At 26.4% G+C, this 26,938-nt stretch overlaps 1 protein-coding gene across 1 annotated transcript in view; it reads right to left on the minus strand.

Moving 5' to 3' along the window:
- Nucleotides 1-1,208: 1,208 nt before the first annotated feature.
- The window catches only part of LOC113389316, a 35,804-nt gene continuing 10,074 nt past the window's right edge, over nt 1,209-26,938 (minus strand). The window contains exons 3-6 of the mRNA XM_026626362.1: nt 25,091-25,231; nt 16,707-16,821; nt 16,094-16,263; nt 1,209-1,336 (exon numbers count right to left, since the gene is read on the minus strand). Of these exons, the coding sequence (XP_026482147.1) occupies nt 1,263-1,336; nt 16,094-16,263; nt 16,707-16,821; nt 25,091-25,231 (500 nt within the window). The 3' untranslated portion in view covers nt 1,209-1,262. The remainder of the gene's footprint in view (nt 1,337-16,093; nt 16,264-16,706; nt 16,822-25,090; nt 25,232-26,938) is intronic.

Genomic DNA, 26,938 nt, shown 5'->3' on the forward strand with positions numbered 1-26,938 from the left:
TAATCTAAATACCTGGATTCTTCCAGAAATAATCTAAATACTTGGATCATTCTAATAATAATCAGAATACTTGGATCATTCTAAAAATAATCAGAATACTTAGATCATTCTAAAAATAATCAGAATATTTGGATCTTTCTAAAAATATTCTGAATACTTGGATATTTTTAAGGAAATAATCTGAATACTAAGATTATTTCAGAAATAATTTAAATACTTCAATCATTTTGATAATTAATTATTTTAATGTCTATTTTTGCTGGATATTTATTCCATTTCACATATAAATTATATTTATCTCCAGTGCAAATCTTTCTAAATTTTCTTAAATTTTCCATTATATATAGAATTAGTTTTTCAACAACTACTTATTATATATTCAAAAGATGTTTTTTACGTTTTTATCATATCTAATATAATATAATATTTTTGGTGAAATTCATAGCAAGCCGAGAATGCAGCGTGTTTTAAATTCGACATCTATTATCGATATTATTATTTCTATATTATATTTAGTAATAATTTTTTATTTTTATAATTTTTGTTGAAATGCAATCGCAGTTTTTTCAACTACATTTTCTACCGAATCATTCAGTGGTCTCTTTCCTTAATTATAATAACTTACTAATTTTCAATGCGAAAAAACTAATAATGGACATATATATATATATATATATATATATATATATATATATATACCCATATAGTCATATATGCTATTATTTAGTACTTGCTACATGTCTTAAGTAACACCATTTGTTATTTAAAATTTAAAATAAACATAAAAATTAAAACATACATTTATCCTTAGGGTTTTTGTATTCAAAAAAGCATTTCGACAAGTCTTTACGATAATAAAGGCAAATTTTCACAACGATACGAAAATATAGATTTAGAATACACCTTTTATTGATAATTTTAATTCAAATCAATAATGAATGCTGATGGTGAAAATAATCAAAATGATAAAAAGTTTGGTATATTTAAAATGCTTATGAAAAACCCTTTTATGATTAAAACTGTTTAGTAATTCAATTTATTAATAAAAAATTCTTTCTTTCAGCTGCTATTGAGCTGTATTTGTTTGGGTGAAGTTTCTTCTTGGATACGTACCTTCAGGTATTTTACCTTTATTTGAATATTTATAAATAATATTTAGTGTTCCTGAATTTTCTGAAAACTTTCAGAATTAGTTGTAATTGTGAATGGTTTTATTGTTTTAATAGTTTTCTTTTATTATTATTTTATATCTCATTTTCCTCTCATGGTTCGAATAATGAAACTTCGGCGCTCGTTACATTGGCGCCTCGTTGTTGGCCTCCTTGATTAGGTCCAGCTGGAACAAAATTTTAATTTTAAAATATATTTAAAATTGATATAAAAAATGGACAAAATTTGATATAAAATGAGTTGTTTTTAACGAATTTATGCACACATATATTTGCGCTATATGATATGTAAAGAAGCAATGGCATTGCATGCAGGATTAAACGAACAATTTAGTAAAATCAATTATGCTTAGCTAAGGAATTTGAATACAGGGTGTCCCAGAACTTAACGTCAAGCCAAAACAGGTTATAATATTGACTTTAAGTGTCCTGAAAAAATTAAAAAAGTAGCGGTGCATGGCACTGTGCCTCAAGGTAAATTGCTAAAACTTCTCGAACGGTATTAACATTTTGAAAATTTGAATTATTTTCCATATTAAAAAAAAGTTTATTTTTCTTTTCCCAAAAACGTTTTGAATCATTCAAATCGGATGCTTTTTTCTCTCAAAAACTGCAAATTTGTTCATATTTTGCTCCGTATCTCCAGAACGGCTTGACCTGCCTTTGCCAAAAACTAATAACCACTTCTCCCTGTTATTATGAATTGAATGTTTTTTGGATTTCTATTTTCTGCACTCTTTGCTCTGTAAACTCCAAAACGGCTGGACCGAATTTTGTCAAAAATTAATCAGCACATATGTCAAAATTTGTAATATTAATTAGCACATACCTTTGTTTGATATTTAGTTTAAACATTATTGTCATATAGTAAAACAAAAATTTTATTCATCGAGTTTTCCTTATGTATATTATTTAATACTGTAGTAATTAGTTCCAAGTTTATTAAACAATTTGAAAAATTTGAAAGAATTAAAATAAAAGATGGCAAAATTTTTAAATTGTCATCACTCAAGCAATTATCACTTCCATAAATATTTTTTTTTTCGATTATGAAAGATTTTTCAACTTTCCCTACTAAGGTAAGTTGAAGCAATCGAAAAAAATCGAAAATGAATTTTTTTGCATTTTTTCACATTTCAGAGGTTTCCTAACATTTTGGCATACCTTAGAAAAATGGATATACGTGTGTGTGTATGTGTATGTGTGTGTGGATAAAAATTTTCGTCAACGATTTCAGGAACACAGATCAACCGATTTCAATATTTCAAAAAACATTCGACTCGTATTATTGTGGAGACATGCTAATCTGTTCTTGACAAATTTAGGTCCAGCCGTTTCAAAAACACAAGGCAAAAAGGTCCAAAAATGGTTCAATTCAATTTTTGAGAGAACGAAACGTCCGATTTAAATAATTCAAGACACATTTTACTTGTATTGACGAAATGAACAATTGGAGAATTTTTGTAAAGGCGTCTCCGGAGATTCAATAAGAAAAGTCAAAAATAGTGCCATTTGTCGGTCAAAAATAAACATTAGACATATGTACTTATGTTAATAAGATTACAATAATAAGTACAAAATTTGTGTATATATGGGTTCCGTATCAATGTTTACGCAATAGACGACTACGCGGCGCTTAAGCGCTTTGATATTTCGACTTCAAATCAGCTATGCAGCGCGATTGCTTAACATAAATGGTTGAAATTTAAAAAAAAAATGAAAATACAAAAAAATCAAGATATAAAAGGAACCAAATTTTTCAAAAATTTCAAAATTTCTCAAAAATCCAATTTTACCGAAGTTTTGCAAAGTTTTTTTTTTAATAATTTTGTTTTCACTAGTTTATATTTTCAATTTCCATGGGCAAAAGTCACGTTAATTTCCTCCTCTATGCGCATATTGTGGATTTTATTTACCGTAGTTTATAATTAAAAACGTCGGATTAGTTTTTTAATCTAAACTTTTGTTCTGATTGACATGGCATTTCAGTTATATTGGGAATATATGGACTATGTATAAAATTAGTTATTTTATAAGATAACATCCAAACTTATGCTGTGGGATATTTTAAATTTGCATATTGCAGATATGACATGTCAGTATTTTCATTCGTAATAAAAATAATTTATCATTGGGCGTGACAATGTCATAAGGGAATAAATTCTAATATAATTTACTGCGATGTATATTTATTTGCAAATTATATAAATTATGAAAGCTAATTTTATAGAGTTATTATCTTGTTGAAAGAAAATTTAGATTAATGACTTCAATGATGACGTTTTTTTATTTAGATATTATATTTATACGTTCCATCATCTATTTATTCAGCAAATACACGATGGTTTTTCACATAAATATTTGCAATTTTTAATTTTTATTTTCGATGATTTTTATGAAACTTTGTATAATGACAAAGGTCATGGTCTTAACTAATATCCTTAATTATTATGGTCCTATGAAAAGTAGTTTAACAATTCATTAATGCCTGGAATAATGGGCCACGTCAAAATTTTATTAATCTCAATGTTAGTTGCTTTTTGGCAATTATAATTTCTAAAATACATTTTTTTTACTGATAATTTAATAAACATTATTGTTTATATTCAAATCTTAGATGAATTAATTTGTAAAATCTAATACATATGAGCACTCGTTAAAATGAGATCAACTTGCTAAATATTCCATATTCAATGCCAAACAAATGAATTTTTGACACATGAAAAAAACATCTAAAACATTTTTTTAATAAGTAGAAATATTTGTTGTATTTTTAAATAATTTAGTGAAGTAAACCAAAATGCGACATGCATAAGTTTAAAAAATAATACATGTGCAATTTTTGACTTATTGCGTTATTTATTAAACTGAATTACATAATTTCATCCGCCAAACGTATCCTGTTGACTGTAACTTATATTATTTAAATTTCTGGTACATCTCAGCTGCTTTTCGGCAATAATAATGTTGACATTGCATTTTTCTTATGGGTTATATTCTAATATTATCTAGGCTAATAATTTTAACTAAATTCAAATTGCAAGTGAATTGACAGATGACAGTTCAAATGTTTTCAATGTCAAACAATGATAAGTAGTTTTTTGTAATTTTTGTCATTTAATTCCACAATATCACTATAGTTTTATCGTTCATCAAATCCTAAAAAAATCTTTTGACAAATTCCAAAAAGAATGATCAAAATCCGAATAACCGTTTAGGAGAAGTATCAAATCATACACCCGTACGGAAAAAAATTATAATATATATGTATATATATATATATATATATATATTATAAATTTTTATATGAATAATTTTATATTTATTATAAATGAATATATTAGCTACTCTAAACTACTATTACACAATCGTGACTATTTTATGATACAATTACAGCTTGCATTATTAATATAAAAACCTAATTATAACAGCTTTATAATTAATATGCTATCAAATACTATATATATATATATATATATATATATATATATATATATGCAAGTTGTCCCAGAACTTAAGATCAAGCTGAACGAGTGTGACAATATTGACCTTAACTGTCCGGAAAAACAAATAGAAAAAATCTGTTGTTTGTTGAGAATTATGAGTTTTTAAGTGCAACCTAGAGCTTTGGTAAAACTATGACTACTTTTTGGTTATTGCGGTTAATTTTTATCATTTTTTTTTATTTAAACACAGTAAAGATAATAACACAATTATCCCAAGTTCTCAAGAACTAAGACTTTTTGTTTAACTATTAATTTTTTTTAAGAAAGGGTCCGTCAAAGTCGGCCCATTTTGAAAATTTTAAATTTATAGTTTAACAAAATTCTTAATTCTTAAAAACTTGGAGCAATTATGTTATTATTTTTGACTATGGTCTTCGAAGTGTTATTCACGGTTACGGTTCCAAAGATAAAAATAAACAAAACTGATAAAAATTAACCACAATAACCAAAAACTGGTTATAATTTCTTCAAAGCTCCAAGTTGCATTCAAAAGCTCCTAATTTCCAAATAACGTGAGATAATTTTTTTCTAATATTTTTTGGGACAGTTTATGTCAATACTATCTCCTCGTTTTGCCTAGATGTTAAGTTTTCGGACATCCTGTATAAATACACAAATCATGCAAAAAGACATCACATTCTACAATCGAAGTTTTGCAGAGAAGATATGGAATTTAGTGCAAACATCAAGCGATAGATGTAGAAACGAGAAAATAATAAATTTAATAGTGAGTGATATAAAATTTATGTTCTGAATTAAATTGCTTGTTCCAATAAAAAATTTAATTGAACTGTTTTTATGGAATGAAGGATAATGAAGTTTGTTTTTAATACTTTTGTCCAATTTGTGTATAATAAATGCATTGATTTAATCATATATAATGCATTGATTTAATCATATGATAGATGAGTTAAATTGAACAGGTCAAATATTTAGAAAGAATACCTTAGTGTGGTCCTAAACGTGAACATTTTCGAATTTTTTTGCTCCTAAGAGCTCAAATGCTTCCAAATTAATCAAAAATAAATCTCTAACAGTTTTAGCTCTTAATATTAACATTTATATAGATCGCACTTTAATTGAAAGATTCATATGTTTATTATTGTAAATTCTTGCGCCACCTTTGATAGCATGGCTGTTGGCTGTTTAACGAAATATTTATTTATCATGGCATCGAAATTAATTTTGCAGCAACGTATTTTGACACTCAAATTATAAGTACTAAATTGCAATCAAAACTACAAGTGCTAAAAGTCTGCTTTCACAGATGGCGCAAGAATGTACTTAATTACATATGTTAGTAATAAATAAATAAAACTTTCAGTTGAAGTGCGGATTATCTAAATGTTTATATTAAGTAAGTATTATTAAGTAAGTATTAAGCAAGTTATAGTAATCGCAAAAAAATCAAAAATAAAAATTTTTGCATTTCTCGACGTTTCAAAGGTTTCTGAATATTTTGGCATACTTCAGAAAAAATGGATGTATGTGTGTGTGTATGTGTGTGTGTGTGCGTGTGTGTATGTATGTGCGGATACAAATTTTCGTCGACGATTTCGGGAACACCGATCAACCGATTTGAATAATTCAAAAAACATTCGATTCGTATTGAATGTTAAAAAAGTAAAAAAAAAATGCCATTTGGCGGTCAAAAATGATCATTAGACATATGCACATCAAATTATCAGATATTTTATAGAGATCTTAACAATTAGTATGAATTTGGTTTACATTCCTATGGGTTCTGTACCAATGTTACGCGCTTTGATATTTCTTCTTTTTGCAGTTAAAGCAGTACGATTACTTTGAAAAAAAGTTTAGATATTGCAAAATATGTCAAAATAAAGAAAAAAAATTTTTTTCAAAAAAAAAAAAAATAATTTTTTTTTTTTTTTTTTAATTTTTTTTTTCAAAAAAAGTAATTTTTGGTCTAATTTATAGTTTCTCACAAATCTTATTTTTTCGAAGTAAATTTTTTTCAAAAATGTTAATCGTTTTTAAAAAAATAATAATTTTTGGTACGGGAAGTTCCAGCAATTTGCCTTAAGGCACGATGCCTTAATTGCCTTAAGACAGAATTCCGCTTACAACTAGTTTTTTAGTAATTTGAAAGAATTTGAGCCCTTGGAAGCAAAGCAATTTGAAAATGACTATAATAAGGACCAACCTGGAATACATTAGGGTGGTCCTTAATATGGACATTTTAGAATTTCCTTGCTTCCAAGGGCTCAAATGCTTCCAAATTAATGAAAAATGAATCTCTTATAGTATTTAGATAGTCCGCACTTCAATTAAAAGTTTCATTTATTTATTATTAACATATGTAATTAAGTACATTCTTGCGCCATCTGTTCCCAAGGGTTCAAATGGTTCCAAATTGATTATAAAACAATTCTCTGAAAGTTTTAGCTCTTAATATTAACTTTTAGATAGTGCGCAATTCAATGAAACTTTGTATAGAAATAGCATGGAAAAAATTTTGAAAATTAAAAAACAAAAATTATTAGGTATAACTTTTAGGCGACGAATGAATGAAAAGTGAAAAATTGTGTCATTTTTTATTGAAAATTCGACGCTCCGTAAATTTTTTGAATATCTTTTCATGCTATTTTCATACAAAACTTTGATTGAGAAATGCTCTATATAAAAGACAATATTAAGAGCTAAAACTTTCAGAGAATTGTTTCTTATCAATTTGGAGTCATTTAAGCCCTTGGGAGCAAAGAAATTCGAAAGTGTCTATATTAAGGACCATCCTAGAATACATATTAAGTCAGTTAAATGCCGCAAATTTAGTAAAATTATGTTCAAATCATATTTAAGCAGTCGCAATATATTTTTTCATAAAAATGACTTTGCATGAAATTTTTGAATAAAAATTATGTCCTCGGATTTTTTTTTCGGTATATTTTTGACTCAGTAAAACGTATATAGTATATAGTATGACAATATACGAGATAATATCTCGAGTAACAGAAAAGCCTAATTCCTCAATAATAATCAATATATCTAAACTTAAATGAAATATACAAGAGTTTATTAGGTGTTTCTCGAAAGTAATTTAAAGAAAATAGAACATCATACTCAAATCTCATCATTTCCATATATGTACTTTGTATATTATTGAAGTATCTATAATTATTGATTAAAATATAATAAAGAGATAATAAAGAAACAAAATTTTATAAAAGTAATTGTTTTCAACATTTTATTGTTAATTTTATGGTACTGCCAAAATTTGATTAGATTGTTAAAATAAAATGAGCAGCGTAAGATTAAGAATTTCAAGAGAATTATAATCATATATTGGCAAAAAAGTATAAAATAAATTTTGATGCTGTTGATGTACAGTTTTGCTTAATATATATTATGCAAAACTGTACATCAACAGCATCAAAATTTATATTACTACTTATTATTATATACTCGTATCACTTCTTTCTATATTCAATAATTTAAATATATTTATATTTTAACGTTAACGTGCCATATTTGTTATATTCCTTATTTTTTCAAACGGGCTTTGTTATAAGTAGTACTTGATTGAAAATTTTATATATTTTTTACTTATTTTCCAGCTCCAACCCCTCTACAACAATTTTCCGGTATAAAAACTCAATGCCATGAAGATCGCTGTCTTCATGGCCAGTATAATAATATGAAAATACGTCCGAATGGATTAAAATAGAAAAAAAAAATTAAACAATTTCAGAAAATTTAGTAACTATTTACGCAACTATTCCTCTTTAAAGAAAGTAACTGATCAAATATGTTAAATAGTAAAAAGTCAAAAATGTTTGCCTATTTTTTTTATAAAATATGAATGGCTGTAATGTGCTCATGAGTGATCATGTCAAGTGCCTTTTTGCATTTTATATTATAATGAATTGATATGAATATGGCAAATTCACATGATGTACGAGACAAAAAAGCGGGAGTATTTATTACCTCCATTCTGTTCTTGGCAGCTTTTTTGATATTTCATGTTGAATTTGTTGTACTGTCTGTTCAAAAAAGTCAATGTAACTCTAATACCAATAATATGTTTGTTATCAATTGTTCTTAATGAAACGGTGATAGTTTCGTCTTATATTTTTAAATAGTTACCCAATTTGTTATAAAACTCTATTATTTCTAAATGAAATTCAATTGCACAAACTTGTAAAAGTTCTCACTAAGTTTAAATTAAATTTGCATGCAATTAAATTAACAGAAAAGAAGTCGCTGACTACAAAGTTACAGAAGACAGAATAGAATAAAAAGTACTATAAAATGTCTACAAGAAACTTGTATAAAGAATATCTATAGTAAAATATCAATGGTACGACGATCAAACTGATTTACCACAAAAACAAAAATAATTTTGAAATCATTGCTGGTCATATTAATTATGGATAATTTATTACATCAATGGCAATCAGTGGCCAATTATTAGTAGTCACACGAATTCTGCGTATTTTGTAAAAGCGCTTACAAATCCATCGTTCATAAAATCTATTATTATTTAAAAAAAAACGTTTTAAATTATTTTCGAAGTGAATAAATTCATAGTAATTGTACTTAAATAGTATTGTAATAAATTAATTTAAAAAATGATTTGCTATTATAAGTGAGTTCCAATTTTGATTAAGAGTTAATAAGGGTATGGTTTGGCATAGTCAATCCATAACAAAAATTTGAGTACACTTATAACAACATTTTATTATAAGTATTTTATTTTTGTAATTTTCTTTTTACCAAAATTATTACGTACTTATTCACTTTTTTAAAATAAATTATGTGATTTTTTTTATTAATTATTATATTGATATCCTTAAAGAAAATTCATTATTATACCAACCTATGCAATTTATTATAAATGCATCTGTGTTCTAGTTAAAATTATTATGCATTATAAACTCCTTGTTATAATTATTATAAAGTACAAGTTTTTATTCATTAAAATTATTATAATGTATAAATTTCTATTTTGAAATTAATGAATTTGGTGTCAAAATGACTCCAAACGACAAAGTTCTCAAAAAAGAGAATTATTTGAAAAATTAGTCTGTTTCTTTTTATTCAATTAATATTTGCATTAAAGAATCAGAGAATAAAAATTGATGGATATTGAGAAATTTGCTTTGAAAAATTGCATAGCTCGTGTCTCTATTAAAATTTAAAATAATTTTTCCATTAATTTTTTGTTCTATTAATATTAAATTTTGGAAAATTATTTTGTTTATAACCAATTGTGGTTTGGATAAAAAAATCAGACAGTACAAATTAATAAATAGTGACAAATTGGCTTTGAATTATTGCATAATTCGTTTTTTTACTAGAATTTAAAATTATATTTTTATTATTCTGTCATTATTTTCAACTTTAGTTTAATTCCAATTAATAGATTCTGTATAAAAATGATAACAAATGCCATGGATACTTGAAAATAAAAAACATTTGTTATTTTAGAATATTGATTTGTTTTTAGCCAATTGAGGTTTAAATGAAAAAAATCAGAAAGTACGAGTTGATGGATAGTGACAATTATTGGCTTTAAAATATTGCATAATTCGTTTTTTCACTAAAATTTTAAAATTTTAGATTTATTAATCTTTCATTCATTTCAATTTTAATTTTCTTTCAATTAATAAATTCTATTTGAGAATGAAACCGAATACTAAAAATAATTTAATACTAAAACTTGTGTTATTTTTAAAAATCAATTTGATTTTAGAAAAGAAAAAGTTGATATATATTAGTGTCAAATTGGCTTTAAAATTTTGCAAAATCCGTTTTTTTATTAAAACTCAAAATTGTATTTTCACTAAGTTTTAATTGTTTTCTATTTTAATTTTTGTTCAATTAAATTATTCCTAACCAATTTGGGTTGAATTAAAAAATAGAAAATACAAACTGATAGATAGTGGCAGATCGATTTTGAAAAATTTTAATGCATTTTTGTATTAAAATTATATTTTTAATAACTTTTCATACTTTTCCATTTAATTTTTCTCAATTAATGGATATAGTGTAAAAACAAATACAAATGCCAAAGATACTTGAAAACAACAAAACACTTTAAATATTGTTTTTAACCAGTTACAATATAAATCACAAAACCAAAATCTAAAAATTTATGGATATTGATTGGCTTTAAAATACTGCAAAATTCGTTTTGCTATTAAAATTAAAAAAAAAAAAATTAAAATGATTTTATTAATTTTTTATTCTTTTTCATTTCAATTTTCTTTCATTTTGTTTCATTTTCATACTTGACAACTAAAAATATTAAAAAATATATTAGTTTTATAATTCTTTGTAATCGTTCTATATTCGTCTTGTTTGACTACAGAAAATATTATTGTTTTTTAAATAACAATGATTTTAAAAAATAAAATACGTTTTTTTTAAAAAAAATTATTTTAAATTTTTTATTTTTCTCTTTAATATTTCTATTTCTCTCTTTCGCCCTTATATTTTTGAAAGAAAAAAAGTTTGAGTATTGTGTATGTATATGATTAGTCACGTATGTCTGTACTGTACTGTGAATTAAACGTGAACGTATGATTAGTCTAATAGTGATTTCGTCAGACCGTCGACAATCGTCGTGGTGTTCGTCGAGTTTTCGTCGTCTAAACGTCGACAGTGACGTCGTCTAAACGTCGACAGTGACATCGTCCGAACGTCGACAGTCACTGCGACGTTCGTCGTCTAAACGTCGACGTGCTGTACGTCGACGGTGACGTCGTCGGACCGTTTGACGACCGTCGAAAGTATCGGTGGCGTGTGTCGACGTTTGTGTCGGACGTATAGGCTCGGACTCCCGGGCGGACTGGGTCCGTCTCGTACGGATGAGTTGCTGCTCCCGCATCGAGAACCTATATTCATATTTTCATATCACGATGATGGTAATAATTCTTATTCACCTGATCTATTACTTGTTCTAAATAAAACGATAACCTTCGGGCTGAGGGTTGACATACATAAAAGCATTGCATCATAAAACACGAATTATTATTTGGGCTGGTAGTGAGTTTAACACTAGATTAACGGACCGAGCAAATTTGACTCAATAAATATTTCATCACTTACTATAAAACTGTAATATTACTTTTTACAAACATACATTGGTTATTAATTATACAATGAAATATGTAAACATTCTTTCAAACAGACCCCTAGAATGTGGTACACCTGTTTTCACTTTTCACATGAGCCAATTTGACTCGCATAATTGTTCAACAGTTTTGGAAAAACTGATTCACAAAGGTAATTTTGTAATCTATTTGTGAAAGTTATTGATTGAAATGAGAAATTATATCAAATACGGGGTTTGCCTTGATTTCAAAAATATAGAAAATTTTATAAAGTCAATCAAATCAAAAAAATAGTCATAAACCTGACGCAAACATAGCGATCAATGAATAATTATTACCTATTAACGCTAGATATATATATACGACGCAGTACAAGTCGAAAAAGCCGAATAAATTTTTCATTAAATTTTTGTCTGGAATTCCATTTAAGAAGCAAACATCTTGTAAACGGTTGTCCGTACTTGAGCAAGGCTAAAATCCGAGAGCCAAACATTTCCTTGAGTAAAATGTCTTAAGTAGCTAAGCCTGAAAAGCCATATTTAGACTGTAATCAAAATATAACTTACATATTCACTTCGAGTCAGCCTTGATCAGGAAACGTAAAAGTAATGGAATATCATGACACGTCGACTTTTATAAATGATCCTAATTTAATACAGTTTTTATACAGTTTAAAAGAGTTTGTTTTTAAATAATGATTTTCTACGACCATTATTTCATTTGTAAAAACGTTACTTAAAATAAACTACTTTGGTTGACACTATAGTCCAAATCGCGACAGCCAAAAAAGATCTTAGAATTGTATCCTGACCATTTATAAAATACATCCTCAGAAAAAAAATTTACTACAAATTACGAAACATAAAAATTAAAATTAAAATTAGAAAACAATAAAAAATTTGTTCCATAAGCAATAGATCAATACTTGATCAAATGGAAAAAATGTTTTTGATTATAAACATTATATTTAAATTAAAAGTATTTTTTTTTCAAAAACTTTTATTTTTCTTGCATAAGCCAAATTGGCTCATCAGTAAAAATAGGTATGTAACCAACATCCGTAAATCTAGTGCTAAGCAATACTGCATTTTTGGAGTATTTAACGTGTAACTGACATTTCAGATTCAAGTATTTTCCGGTTCTAAACAACATGTCGCTTATTTAAATAGTGACTTTTGAATATTTAAATAGTGGTATTCAATGCTAGTATTTCCAACCTTTTTGTACCTGGGCATCCCCTATTTTTTTAAAAAAAATTGCATTTTTTAATTTTTATAATAGTCAAACTTAAAAATACTCAACTGAAAAATAATTTATTTACCTTGTTATATAATAATGCAAAAATTTACATGGAAAATGAACATTTATTTATTTATTTTCAGCCACAGATTGGAAATCAAGAAAAAAACTATATATTTCGAAGTTATTATCAGTAATATCACCATCACGTCAATATTTGTAAAGTTAAAAAGTGCTTTTTGCAAAGCTTTTATGTATGCTTCCTAAAAAAGTCAACCGATCATATTGATATCAGTACAGTTATTTTGAAACAAAAAAAATTAAATGAATTACCTAAAATATTGATCAAAATTTACAAATATAAACCGAGAATATAATTCGCAATTTATATATTGTCTTATACATATAAAATATATGTTGTGTCAAGATATTGACTTTGTTAAAAATTTTGCAAATTGAACCAAAAAATATTAGGAAATAATATGCATTTCACAATTTTTACAAATTAATTATTAAAATTGCTATTATTTGTCAATATAATATTCGAGAATATGTAAAAAAACGTTATTAACAAATGTTATAAGTATAGGTACTATACTGTTTTTCGTAAACGTAGAAAATATTTTTTTATACCAACTCAATTAGTTTATACATGAAAAGTATATAGTATAAACTTTTACCTTCGTAAGAATATAATAAAAATTACAAATAATAATACTTATAGAATAGACTTTTACACTTCAATCATGCTTAGAGTGCTTATTTACTGATGCAAAAATGCTTAATATATAAATTAAAAATAGGAAAATAGATTTTCCTATGCAACTCATATTTCATTGGCTTGAATATTTAGAAAGTCTTGTTTTAGTCATAGCTGCGAAATTTTAAAAATTAATTTATAGTTATAAAAACTATATATAATTCTCCGGAGATTTTATGTAATTTTTTTTGTCAAACTTTGATAATATAAAATTTAGCTAAATATGTTTTCACTATTGTAATGCTTGTAACAAAAAAATAAACACATTGAAAATTCCATTTTTCATTAATTTTTACCTTTCATAAATATTTAAAAAAAAAAATTACAGTTCTGGAAAATTAATTACATAGATCAATTTTCGGTACAACTTTATAATATGCCTCTCTTACATTTTATAACAAGTAGATCTTTGTTTAATCAAACTGAATTTAGATTAAATACTTGCTTATAATAATTGCAATGATTAAATAGATTAGAAACTGCCTGTGCTTTTCAATCAAGGTTGATAAATCAGAATTTAATAGCAGAATGTATTTTATATGCATCTTTGCTTCAGTAAAAAAAATTAAAACTCACTCATATTTAGTGAAAATAGAATAGACAGAAGATAGATAGCAGATAGATATTCAAGTCTTCAATACAATAGATTAGCCAATTTGTCTAAAGTCTTTTTAGGCTGATGTGCAGTTATCTTTCACATGCTATCTATTTTAACTAATTTCAGCATTTTTGACACTAACTTTTAAGTAATATTTACACACACACACACGCACAATATATATATATATATATATATATATATATATACATATATAATATCGTATACAAACATGTGGTATTGTGTATATATTTAAGAAAATTTTGTTAATTACAAAATATTTGAAACAAAAGTCTTTTATGATAACTGAATAATCCAAAAGCACTATATTTTTTTTAAAATAAATAGTAGATACTACAAATCGATGTTTACAAAGTTGTACAAATTTAAAACACATTTATTTTCATTAGTATAATTTGTTTTATTTATTAAATATTATTGCAATAAAAATTTCAATTTTATAAAAAGATATAAAATATTTGTTTTTAAGGTGAATTTTTCATTGAAGCAACTAAATCCGATAGAACAAAAAAATACCAAATGTAATAAAGTTTTTAAATAAAGTAATTAACAAAATTTTCCGAAATATAAACGAGAGATGTTTATCAAAAATGCAGTCGCTCAAAGTTTTGTTCCATAAATTATTAATGTATATGTTATATAAATATAAACTATATCTCGATATACATGGTGTCCCAGAACTTAACGTCAATCCGAAAGAAAGTGATAGCATTAACCTTACTTATCCTCAAAAATATTAGGAGAAAAATATTTCATGTTGTTCGAAAATTATGAGCTTTCAAGTTCAATCTAGAGGCATTTCTTTAAAAAAATGTACTAAAGTTTGTTGGCAAAATTCATCAAAAGTTGGCGCATTTAATAAGGATTGTGAAATTGTAAAATACTTGATAGTTTTATAATAAAAAAATCGAGTAAAAATACTTACCTAAAAATAACACAATAACGGCTAACGCATTTCGCCCACATTCACTTGTAATGCTTCTCTAATATTTGATTATGAGTAAAATGTACTAGCAAAAAACATATTTTTAGGTTTCTTTTACTCGAAATTATAGAATTATCAAGTGCTTTACCATTTTAAAATCTCAATAAATGCGCCAAATTTTGATTTGAACACACATTAGTACACACTATTACTTTTTTAAAGAAGGACCTTTCAAAGTTGACTAATTTTAAAAATTTTGAATTCAAAGTTCAACAAAAAGTCTTAATTATCAAAAACTTGGTGCAACTGTAATATTATTATTTACTGTGGTCCTAGAAAAGATATTCACGGTTACATTTCCAAAGTTAAAATGTACAAAAGTAATAAAAATTTACCAAAAAACCGAAAAAATGTCATTACTACATCAAAGTTCTAGGTTGCACTTAGAAGCTCATAATATGCAAACAACGTGAGATAATTTTTTTTTTATTTTCTAGAACAGTTGAGGTCAACACTACCACTCTTTTTTCGGCTTGATGTTAAGTTCTGGGACACCCTGCATAATATAGAAACGTTATAAATATTCAATATAATAAATGATACTGCTGAAAATATTTAATATACTAAGATACCATAACTATGCTGCTATCAATTTGATAAATATTACATTAATAAACTGTAACTAAAAATAAAAATATAAATTACGATATCTATTATCAATTATATCTAGATATAATTTCAACTAAAATTGTTAAAAATTACATAATAATCATTAATCAAATATAAATCCACTGACCTGATTGCGGACTTTGTGGCCTGAGCGACGCCATGCTGGGCCTCCTGGAGGGAGCCCTAACGGACCCCCTAGAGCCCCTTCGTTCGTGCTTGCTCTCTCGCAACAGGGACACGTTCATCAAGCGCGGATTCGGGGTGTTGAAAATCGTTCGATTTTCACGCCAACGGGCACTGAAATTGGAATAAAATTAAATTAATTAAAACTAGTGGTGCATGGCATCGTGCCTTGAAGGTAATCAAGCCGTTTTATGATGAAGGGGTTTATCTCATATTTCATCTAAATTTTTCACTCAACTCAATCTTGTTAAAAAATCAAAGACTATAGTCAACTCATTTCAAACATGTCAAAACATCTACATTTTTCACTCAATTCAATTTTTAAAAAAATGGCCAATGGTTAGTCAATGGTTTTTCACTGAATCATCATGCATTAGAGGATCTTATTTCATATTACTGACAATTTTTGAGTAGAATGAGGATAGAATAACAAAATAATGATGTCTGTGAGTAGACTATATATTGTGAAGAACAAATAATGACATAACACGGTTATTTTAAATTATATCTTACATAAAATATATGATAATTTACAAAATAGTATGCTCAAAACTTACTTGCTGAATAACCTCAAGACGACACAAATAATGATGAACATTAAGGCCATGCCAACCAGAACACCGATCATTGCAGGATCGACGTACCGCTCAGACTTAGGAATTTCTGGTTTCACTGAAAATTACGGAAAAATAAGATAAAATACACAAGAAAGAGATAATAAAATGTAAAAAATTCTATGAAAATATGACATAGCAATTATTAACTTCCCGTAGGGTAAGTTATAGTAATCGCAAGAAAATCGAAAATGAAAATTTTTGCTTATCTTTACGTTTCAAAGGTTTCTGAGCATTTCGGCATACCTTAGAAAAAATTGATGTATGTGTGTGTATGTGTGTTTGGATACAATTTTTCGTCCAAGACTTCGGGCGCACAAATCAACCGATTTGAATGATTCAAAACAGATTCGATTCTTATTGGTGAGAAGACGTGCTGATTAGATGTTGATAAAGACAGGTCCAGCCGTTTCAAAGATACGGAGCAAAAAATGCCAAAAACGGTAATTCAGTTGTTGAGAGAATGGAGTACCCCATTTTAATGATTCAAAAACATTTGTATTATTACTTGTATTGATGAAATGAAAAATAGATAAAATTTTTGGTAATATTATATGAACGAATATATATATTACATATTACTATATATAATTTCAATCAAGATTTATTGATAATTATTATTTTTGGCTCGAATATTTAATTCTGGTACGGAAAGTTCCAGCAATTTGCCTTAAGGCACGATGCCATACACTGTTAGTCTTAATTATAAACTTATACCACTAGCCATTGCCAACAAAAAATATCTGATCTACTTTGGAAATTCTTTGTTATGATTTTCTGCAATGTTCCATATGCATAAAAGTATGGCTTTTGCTCCATATGTATAAAAATACAATTATATATAATAAATAAAAAAATGAAAATCACAAATATTTCTATTTTTCTGTAGTAGCGTACAGTCAATATATTTTAATTAACATTTATGGAAAGATTTTCCTGAGGAACTAAATAATATGTAATAATAATGTACGTATATAATATATAATATATAATCAAAATTTTAAGTTTTCTTGAATTTTTATGTGATTCTGCATCCAAAATTGTACGTATGTATGTATGTGTGTATAAGTAAACCAAACTTTGACCTATCATCGGCGTTTTCTTAGAAAAGACTGTAAACCAAAATTTCGCCAAAATTCCCGGACCAACTTTGAAATTTAAAAACCGTTCAAAGGCATTGCTTAGAGAATGTGCCATATGTGAATATATGTGAATAAATTTTTTTTACGATTTTGATAAAATGAGACTTGTTTTTCCGCAAGTCTTAAAGCAAAATGCAACATACAAGTAGTTTTAAATGCAAATTTTGAATTTGAACTTTAAATTTTTAAAAACAAACTTTAGAAATCTTCACACAATGGCAACAAACACAAAATTTTCGCAAGTCGATAATACAATTATCATATTTTGAAAATTCGAATAGCGTACAGTGCCTATGTACATCACTAAATACTCATTTTATTTACTTGTTCTTTTGTACATCCATAACGGTTGAACCTTTCTCTCAGAAAAAAACGAAACCGAATCATTTGGAATCATACGAATAGAGAATATTGTGGATCTCATCATATACACAAAGAATATATACCGCAGTATGTATAATAGAAATTTTTATTTTTACAAAAGTATGCACAATGATCAGAAACGTAGCTATAAAAAATAGCTTGATTGATTTTGTAAATCGACTCTGAATAAATTGTTGGACAAGTTGCATGAATATACAAAAAGCGAACAAAAAAAGCTTAAAATGCACCTAAATAAATATCAAAATTGTCTGAATTTCATACACTAAAATAAGAAGTATATTATTTTCGTTTAGTATGTATGCATTCCACATACCCTCATAATAGAGAAGTTTTCTTGTCACGTTTGGGATATAAACAAAAAGCTGAAAGAGGCTGACATGTGTCAGTGGTTTTGCAAAACGGCGAATTAAATGAAATAGATTTTGACGACCGTATAATATATACCAGAAAAAAATATTTTTATATGAAAAATTTGCTGTATTATCTCTATATACAAATCTTCAAACGTTCGACGACGTGAAGCAACTTGACAAAAAATGTTTCTGATTTCATTTTATGTATGTAATTCTAATTATTTAAATTATGTTGATTTCATAATTTGGTTTAATCTTCTAATAGTTTTTTCTTATTACAGTATTCAAATTCTAAATTTATTAATAAATATGAGAAAGTAAATCCACGTATCTAGATCCTAAAGAAAATATTGGAATATTTATCATTTTTCACAACTTAATTCGCCATTTGTATTGATTCATTGTGATTTGTACAAAGTGATTTTCAGGTTATTAAAATTAATTTCAACATTTTTTGAAAAATATTTAGATATATTTGCATGGTATTTACTAGGAATAGAATTAACTAATCTTGATATCAAACGTAATTGAATTATATAATAATATTTGTTGAGTGAATTTTCAACTTCTTTGATCAGTTCAGTTTTTTGTATAAAATGCTCGGAAGGTTAAATCCATAAGCACATACAAAAAAATTCAAACAGGTATATTATATTATATTTTATAATTTTATCCTCTGAGAAAGAGTTCATCTTAGATATAAAAATATAGATCCGAAACGTTCACAAAAGTTTTTTTAGAAAAAGTAATGTATCTTTTTAATGCGTGAATGGGTGTCTGTTAGAAAGCCTTTTAGCTATATATATATAATTCTTTTTCTAAAAATATTAAAATACTTAGATCTCGCATAGTACATTTTTTTTATATAAAACACTACTATTTTATGAAAAAAAACACCGAAAAGCTAACTTTGGAGCAAAGATTTATTAAAGGCATTATTAACTTCTCGCAACTTTATTAAATATTCAAAGTTATCTTTGGGGTTTTATTGATACAATATATCTACTTGATAAAAAAATAAATATGAAAAAAATATATTAAAATAGATATTTTAAATGCATCGCGACGAAAAAGCATTTATGTCATACTCAGAAAAATAATATGTGTAATAAGATCGCATGCAGTACATTGTAAATTATATTAACTATGTTTATCTAAAATGTAGTTTGTAGATCATCTCAATTTAAAAGGTCTTTAATAAAAATTGCATTATTAAAAAAATTTATACGAATAACCAATAAATAATATTAGCTTGAAATATGTATGATTAACATGCTAATTTGTTAATAACTATAAGTGAATTACATATTTATTTCCAAGTTTTTCGAAAAGCAAACGAACATCTGATTTAATGTAAGAGAGCTGCAAAAAAATCAATAAATCTATCTTATTCATTTTAAGTAATATTATCAAAGCTATGGAAAAGATGAAGATGAAAAATTAATTTGCTTTTTTTTACTTATATATATAAAAAAATATTACCCGAAAAAGATTAAATGACGATTTTGTACAAATATTATATATCAAAGTCGAAATTAAGGAGTTTTTGAAAAACGGATAATATAAAAAAGACTGTAATATAGACTAATAAAATGCCGATAAAATTTTATTTAAATGCGTTTTATATATGCGCAAATTATTTGTTACGTAATTACGAATGAGATTATAATTTAGAAATTATAATATTGATATGCTAAATTGTGATAATAATTAGGTTAGTTGAGCAAGCACAAATAATGTGTAATCAAAATAAATTGAAAATTAAATGAATAATTCAATTTAATCTTTATTTATTTTAATAATATTTATTGATAATATATTCGACTAATTATTATGAATTTATTTATATAAATGGATTGTTTATTTTAAATTGTATTCAGTTTATTTACGTATAAAAATATGTGCAAACAATAATTTACACTCTCAATATATTTATAAAGATTTTTCCAATTTTATATGTTCACAAACGATCTCTCAATCCATGAATAATAACTATGACGCCGATCGTTATATCGCAGACAAATCCATTTCAAATCGTTTTTTTCCAGTTATGTATAACAAACAACCCTTTGAATGATTGATTACATTTAAATGCCTTTTCCCATTTTCAAACTGAACAATTTTCTAGAAGGAAAATGTTTCATAGATCTGGCAATGAGGTACTTTTATGAAATATTCATTTATCCTCTTCGGAAGCTCAGGGCAATTTTGAAAATGCTGTAATATTCAAATAGTTATTAGTGAAAGCGGATTATTTCTCTCCGCGCCTTTCAGAGAGATTTTGTAGAAGAAATGAAAAAGAGATATTTTATTTATGAACTGCAACTGCAGAATTCTTCAAATTGAATACCGAGAAAATACGGTGGAGCGATCTTGTAGAATTAGCGATTGACATTGTATACTGGGAGTAGAATATATTTGAATGATAAATAATCATGTTACATATAATTACAATTTGAGAGCCAACAAAATAATTTAGATTTTAATTAGGTATAAATTATCAGGTATAAAAAATTTCTAATCTAATTTCGATATATAAGATCTATTTCTTCTTCAGAAAAATCACTTAAAATTATTAATTATAATAAAAATAAAATTTAGTTTTTTAAAATATAAAATTATACAGATGTGATACAAGTATGTTATTAATATTTTAAATATTAAAACTAGTTGTAAGTGGCATTTAGCCTTAAGGCAAGTTGCATAAACTTCCCAAAATGTGTAAGATTTGTCAATAGAATTTTCTCAAACAAATTTAAATTGACTATAAATATATCAATTATATTGCCCAGACACGTGCTTGTATTCAGTAAAATTGTAGTTTATTATTTTAAATTTTAATGAATTGATAATGTTTGTCTCATTACAACACAAAAGCAATTTTGACTATAATATTTTTTCAAACTTTGATGAATTTTTAATATTAAACTATTAGTTGGGCCGTAAAATTTTAGTATGTTTTATAAGATGATATCTATTGTCAAAAAAAATTAATAAAAATCGTCGACAATTTTTTAAAACATTTTATTACAAGAAAACGGCTTGGCTGATCAAAAAATCGCTTCACACACACCTACACACATACGCACACACACACATACTTTTCCCAAATTTGGTCATATTCGATTCACAATGGCTTGAAACGTCGATAAAACATAAAATTAGCGAATCGGATTTTTTGATGAAAACATAATCTCTCCCCACGGAAAGTTAATAGATTCAAAATTTTATTTGATTGACCATGAATCTTATCATCTTGGAAAGCTTAATCAAAATTGTTTATAAAAATCAATGATTAATTACAACAAAAAAAGTTCAACAGATTATATCAAGAACTTGTAGACAAGAGTCCTAGTATAAATTTTAAATAGCATTTGATTGTTCAAAACCGCATCGTTTGATTGTGGCCTTTTAAAATTTTGGAATGAGTTCAACCGTTTTCAAGAAAACGTTGATGAAATGTCTAAAATCGTCTTTCACGCGCATTAGTTTTTCTTATTTTGTTCTCTAAAGATTCAGAATTATTAAAAACGTCAAAAAGCATAAAATTGTAAGTATCATGGCCTAACAAAAATGTAAACTTATCCTAAGGAAAATTAAAAATATGCAAATTGTTATAATGGATGAAGTTGAATAAGAAAGTATTGAAATGAATTCAAAATATTCATTTCATTGGTCTTTACTACGATTAATATTCAATTATCTCGTTTTTGCATTGCACAAACTAATAATATTTTATTACTTAGAAATTTCGTTAAAAATTCTATAATCAAAATTTACTTTTATACTCATTATATTTTGCAAAATCGAGTGATAATTTCAGAATTTCAGAAAGTTTCTTCATTTTTAAGAGATTGTAGTTAAAATTATTATTATAAGAACATATTTAATATTTTAAAGATTAAACATTACAAGATACTTTTTATATGGCATAAAATATTCATTACGACATTCAAAATTGATAAAAACAAACACAAATAATATCCTTTTCGCTCAAACAACCGACATACAAAGAAAGATCAAAGCAGCAAAAAAATTATCGCGACCTCATTTCTTTGATAAAAACTGTAGGGATTCATTTAGTTTGCAACGAATGTTTTTTTGCTGCTCGTTATAACGGACTTTGTAAAGATTATGAATACTTAGGTAAATATTAAAAGCTGAAAACGGTCTTGACTCTGTTAATCTGTGAGTTCACTGTGTGGGCGGTTGGGGTACATCGTATTTTCTAATGGTTTAACGTTTTAGAGAAACTACAGCTAAAAATAGTTGAAAGGTCATAATTAAATTTAATGAATGGTAGTTGAAAGAAAATTAATGTGAACTAAGAAGAGAGCACTTAGATAGTCAATTTATATACAACTATTTCAGTAAAATATGATGCTTTTTATATACATATAGCTAAAATTAAAAGCAGAGTAGGGCGGAAAAATGGTCCAATTTGACTTTCAGCAATAATATTGTCTAAACTAAATGAGGAATATCACAACACATAACACGTGTCAAACAACCAACTTTCGAACTTTATTCAGTGAATTCCTAATTTTAGAAATATAATTTTTTACTATTTTTCTAAAATTTGTTATTTGTTTATTTGTCTGAGACAACCAGAGGCTAGCAGATCCAATGTCTTATTTTTATTTTTAGAAGAATTTTACGAAATTTAGCTACATGATTCACATTCGTATGTGAAATTCAAATTTCTTTAGTTTTTACAAAGATCACAATATATTTAATTTTGATCTGGTATATTGTCAGAAATATTTATTAGCAGAGTTAGAATAACTAATAATTTAATTTATTTTTTGCTAAATTTCTCTTTTCAACCTTTTTTACTCTTTTATGTAGTCTTTTCTTATTGCTTATACCTTCGCATTGTAAAGATTTAGTTAGTTTTTTTTACTCCACCTACATGTGAGCTTTTATGAAAGTTCAATAAAAAAAACTGTTTATTCTAACTTAAATATAACAACACGTCTCCTAAAACAATTAAATAACATGCATTTAAAAATTATATTTAGGTGTTGTAAACAAAGAAAGAGTGCAGAAAACCAAAATGATTAACAACGAAAAAAAAAACTTTATTTATAAATATAAATCCTGCAAATTAAGATAATTGTTATACATCTGTTTTACTTTACTTTAAACTAGTATCGTTAAAAGTTTTAAACTTCACTTGTTTTTGATATAATGGTGGTGACCTTTTTACTCGCAAACCTTTAAACACCGCTCTACCCTATAAAATAGCAGCCCAATTTATTTTACGGTTGTAAAAATTATTATTTTCATCTATCATAAAATTACTATTATGTGATATTTATGATATACTCTTTTAACAATTCAATATTGATGTATTTTCTCATGGTAAAAACAACAACATCATTTTCTCATGGCAACAACAACAAGTCAGAAATGAATTCGCATAGTCAAAATTTGTCGTCGAATATTAGTAACAAACTATTAGTTTCTATCAATTATGAACCGCTGTTATACCCACATATTAATACAGTTTAAATTAAATTTGAACATTGTATACCAATATTTTCTAGAAAATAACCTAATTTTATGTATTGTTGATGCATTTAGAATAACTGGTAATTAAAATGAATATAAATTTGGGCTATTTGATTACAACTCTCTAATTATGTTAATAGCAGAAAAAACATTAACATTTACTATATATGAGAATACTCCAAAATATTAACATGCATTATTTTCAAGAGAAAATGTTGGGTTTCTCAGGAAAACGAACCAAAATGTTCATGGTTTCAAGTTGTGTGAGTAACCTTTGATTGTCTTTTTTTTGAGTGTCTTTTATTATTTGCTGATGCACTGTCCGAAAATTATATTTTTAGTGTTTTAAAAAAAAAATTATCACCTGGTCCTTTTGCCCCACAAGCGGCGTGAAATGGGACGGTCAGAAAACAAACAGGTCCTATTTTTATTTTTAATTTTCAAAGAATTTCACAAAATAATAGCTACATTATTCAACGAGTGCAAAACATGTCTACATATTTATACAGATTAATACTGTAGATAACCTTCATCTGGTATTTGGTCAGGAATATTCATCAACAGAGTTGAAATGACTATTTATTTACTATTTTTTATTGTTTACATCTTAGCCAGGGTAAAGGTGTAAGGTTCAGTCGGTCCTTTTCACCACACCCAACTAAACAATTAATGCACACAACCGAAAAAAACTAGCAATGGAAGAAAATACTTTTGTTATGAATTGTCAAACATTGCAATTTATTTTCCGATAGTCACTTCTTAAGAATCAAAATGATGGCTAGTTATACATCTTTTTCCCTCTAATTACAAATATTGTTGCTAAAAAACTCTTAAGTGCGCTTGTTTTTGAGATATCGCTGGTGGAACATTTTACCCGCGAAAATTTAAAACCCTGCCTTACCCTAGTATAGGTATATCTTATTTTTCAACTTACTAATGCATTCAAAGATTCCGTCCTTGTTCGGCGTGGGCGTCAACTCGAACCTGCAGGCGCATCGACCGTCGCGACACTCCGTTTGCGGCGTCGAAAACTCGCATTGCTCGTTGAAAAAACATGACTCGTTGACCGACGCCTCTGAAAAATAATTATTAAAGATTTAAATATGAAAATTATTCAATATAAATTTACATAACCATCAATTTTACACCCTATATCGGTAACAGTACTTACTTCATTCATTCACAGACCGCAATTTCACCGTACAAATAGACAACACATCCTCGACGGTTAAACAAGTGACGACGGGAGTACCGCAAGGGTCAATTATAGGGCCGTCACTGTTTAACGTCTACATTTATGGCATGACCACAAAAATACAGAAACACATAGATACACTAACAGACTATACAAACAAGTGGCAAATCAATATCGATCCACAGAAGACTGAGGCTATCTTGTTTACAAAGATCCCTAAGTCCACTACACTGACTGACTTGGGCAAATTAGAAGTAATGAGCCACGAAGTTTATTGGTCCGAGGATGTCAAATACCTCATAAGAAGGCATTTTTTTCAGAATGTTAATAATTGACCTAAATAAACAGATTTGTAGGTAAAAAAATTAAAATAGAGTAACAGTATTTGCTAATATAATATATTGCTTTGTTCAAGACACTTCTAAAATTTAGTTTTGATCTGATCCACTAAAAGTATAGTAATTTTTAAATAGTTTTTAAATAGTTTTTTTTGTATTTTTTGATAAAAATGAATATTGAAAACTGTACACAAAAATTATCAATACCGTTTAATTTATTAATCTTAATATAGACTATATTGTATTCATAATACGGAAAACTAAACTATGTAAATAATAATAATGAGACAAAATTATATATGAAGATCAAAAATCAAGCTCCTAAGTCTAAAAACGTGTGTTTTGCATTATTTTAACCTTTAAAATCGTTAAAAGATGAAGGAGTTATTAATAAATTTCTCAGTTCTCTTAATACTAAAGTGTTTTAATAGCTACATCTCAAGGCATTTTATGATAGTTAAATTGACTTTTGAATAAAGTTTGGCCACATAAATGGCATTAAGAAATTTCTGTAACAAAAAATGTCTTTATCCCTTTAACTGAAACTCGGGTGGTTATAAAACTTATAATCTTTAAGATGCTTGTAGAAATTAAATAACATATAACGTTTGAAAATCGATTTAATCCTCAATCCTCAGAACTATTTTGTGAAATGCGATATCTGTAAGGTATTATATTCCCAAACTCTTAACCATACACATTGGAAACTAAAATAAAAGTGAGAAGAAATCAATAATACCTTAATTTTTTTACTAAGTCAGTGAAATTATAAAAATGTTTAAACTGAAATTTATTACACAAAAGGATGTTATATTCAATACTTGTAATAGTTGTTTGTTATAAAGAGTTAGTCTAAATAAAGCAAATTAGTTTTAATCTAATGTAAAACTACTAAATATTTAACATCTTTTTATGATTTATTATGCATGTATTTACGCTATTGATTTGTTTACCATAATTAACCAATTCGTTTATTTTTGAAGTAAAACTTCTTTAGGTGCGACTAGGGTGTAAATCCGTACAAATGCAACGGAAATGTGTTACGCTCGAACTGTATTCGCTCTCGATGAAAGCATTTCTATACGGATCAATAGTGATTAGTCGTCGTGTATGTGAATAGAGATCTGTCATTGTATGCGTACCGATATCAACAAGGAAATTGGATTAGATAAATAAACATTTTAAAGTTACATCGTAGTACAAATCTTGATTTATTGAAAAATTCCTGAATCAGAAGAATATTTTACCC

Source organism: Ctenocephalides felis, unplaced genomic scaffold (assembly GCF_003426905.1).
Source record: "Ctenocephalides felis isolate EL2017-DRISC unplaced genomic scaffold, ASM342690v1 CF-g0.4_SCAFFOLD_03573, whole genome shotgun sequence".
NCBI classification, from domain to species: Eukaryota; Metazoa; Arthropoda; class Insecta; order Siphonaptera; family Pulicidae; genus Ctenocephalides; species Ctenocephalides felis.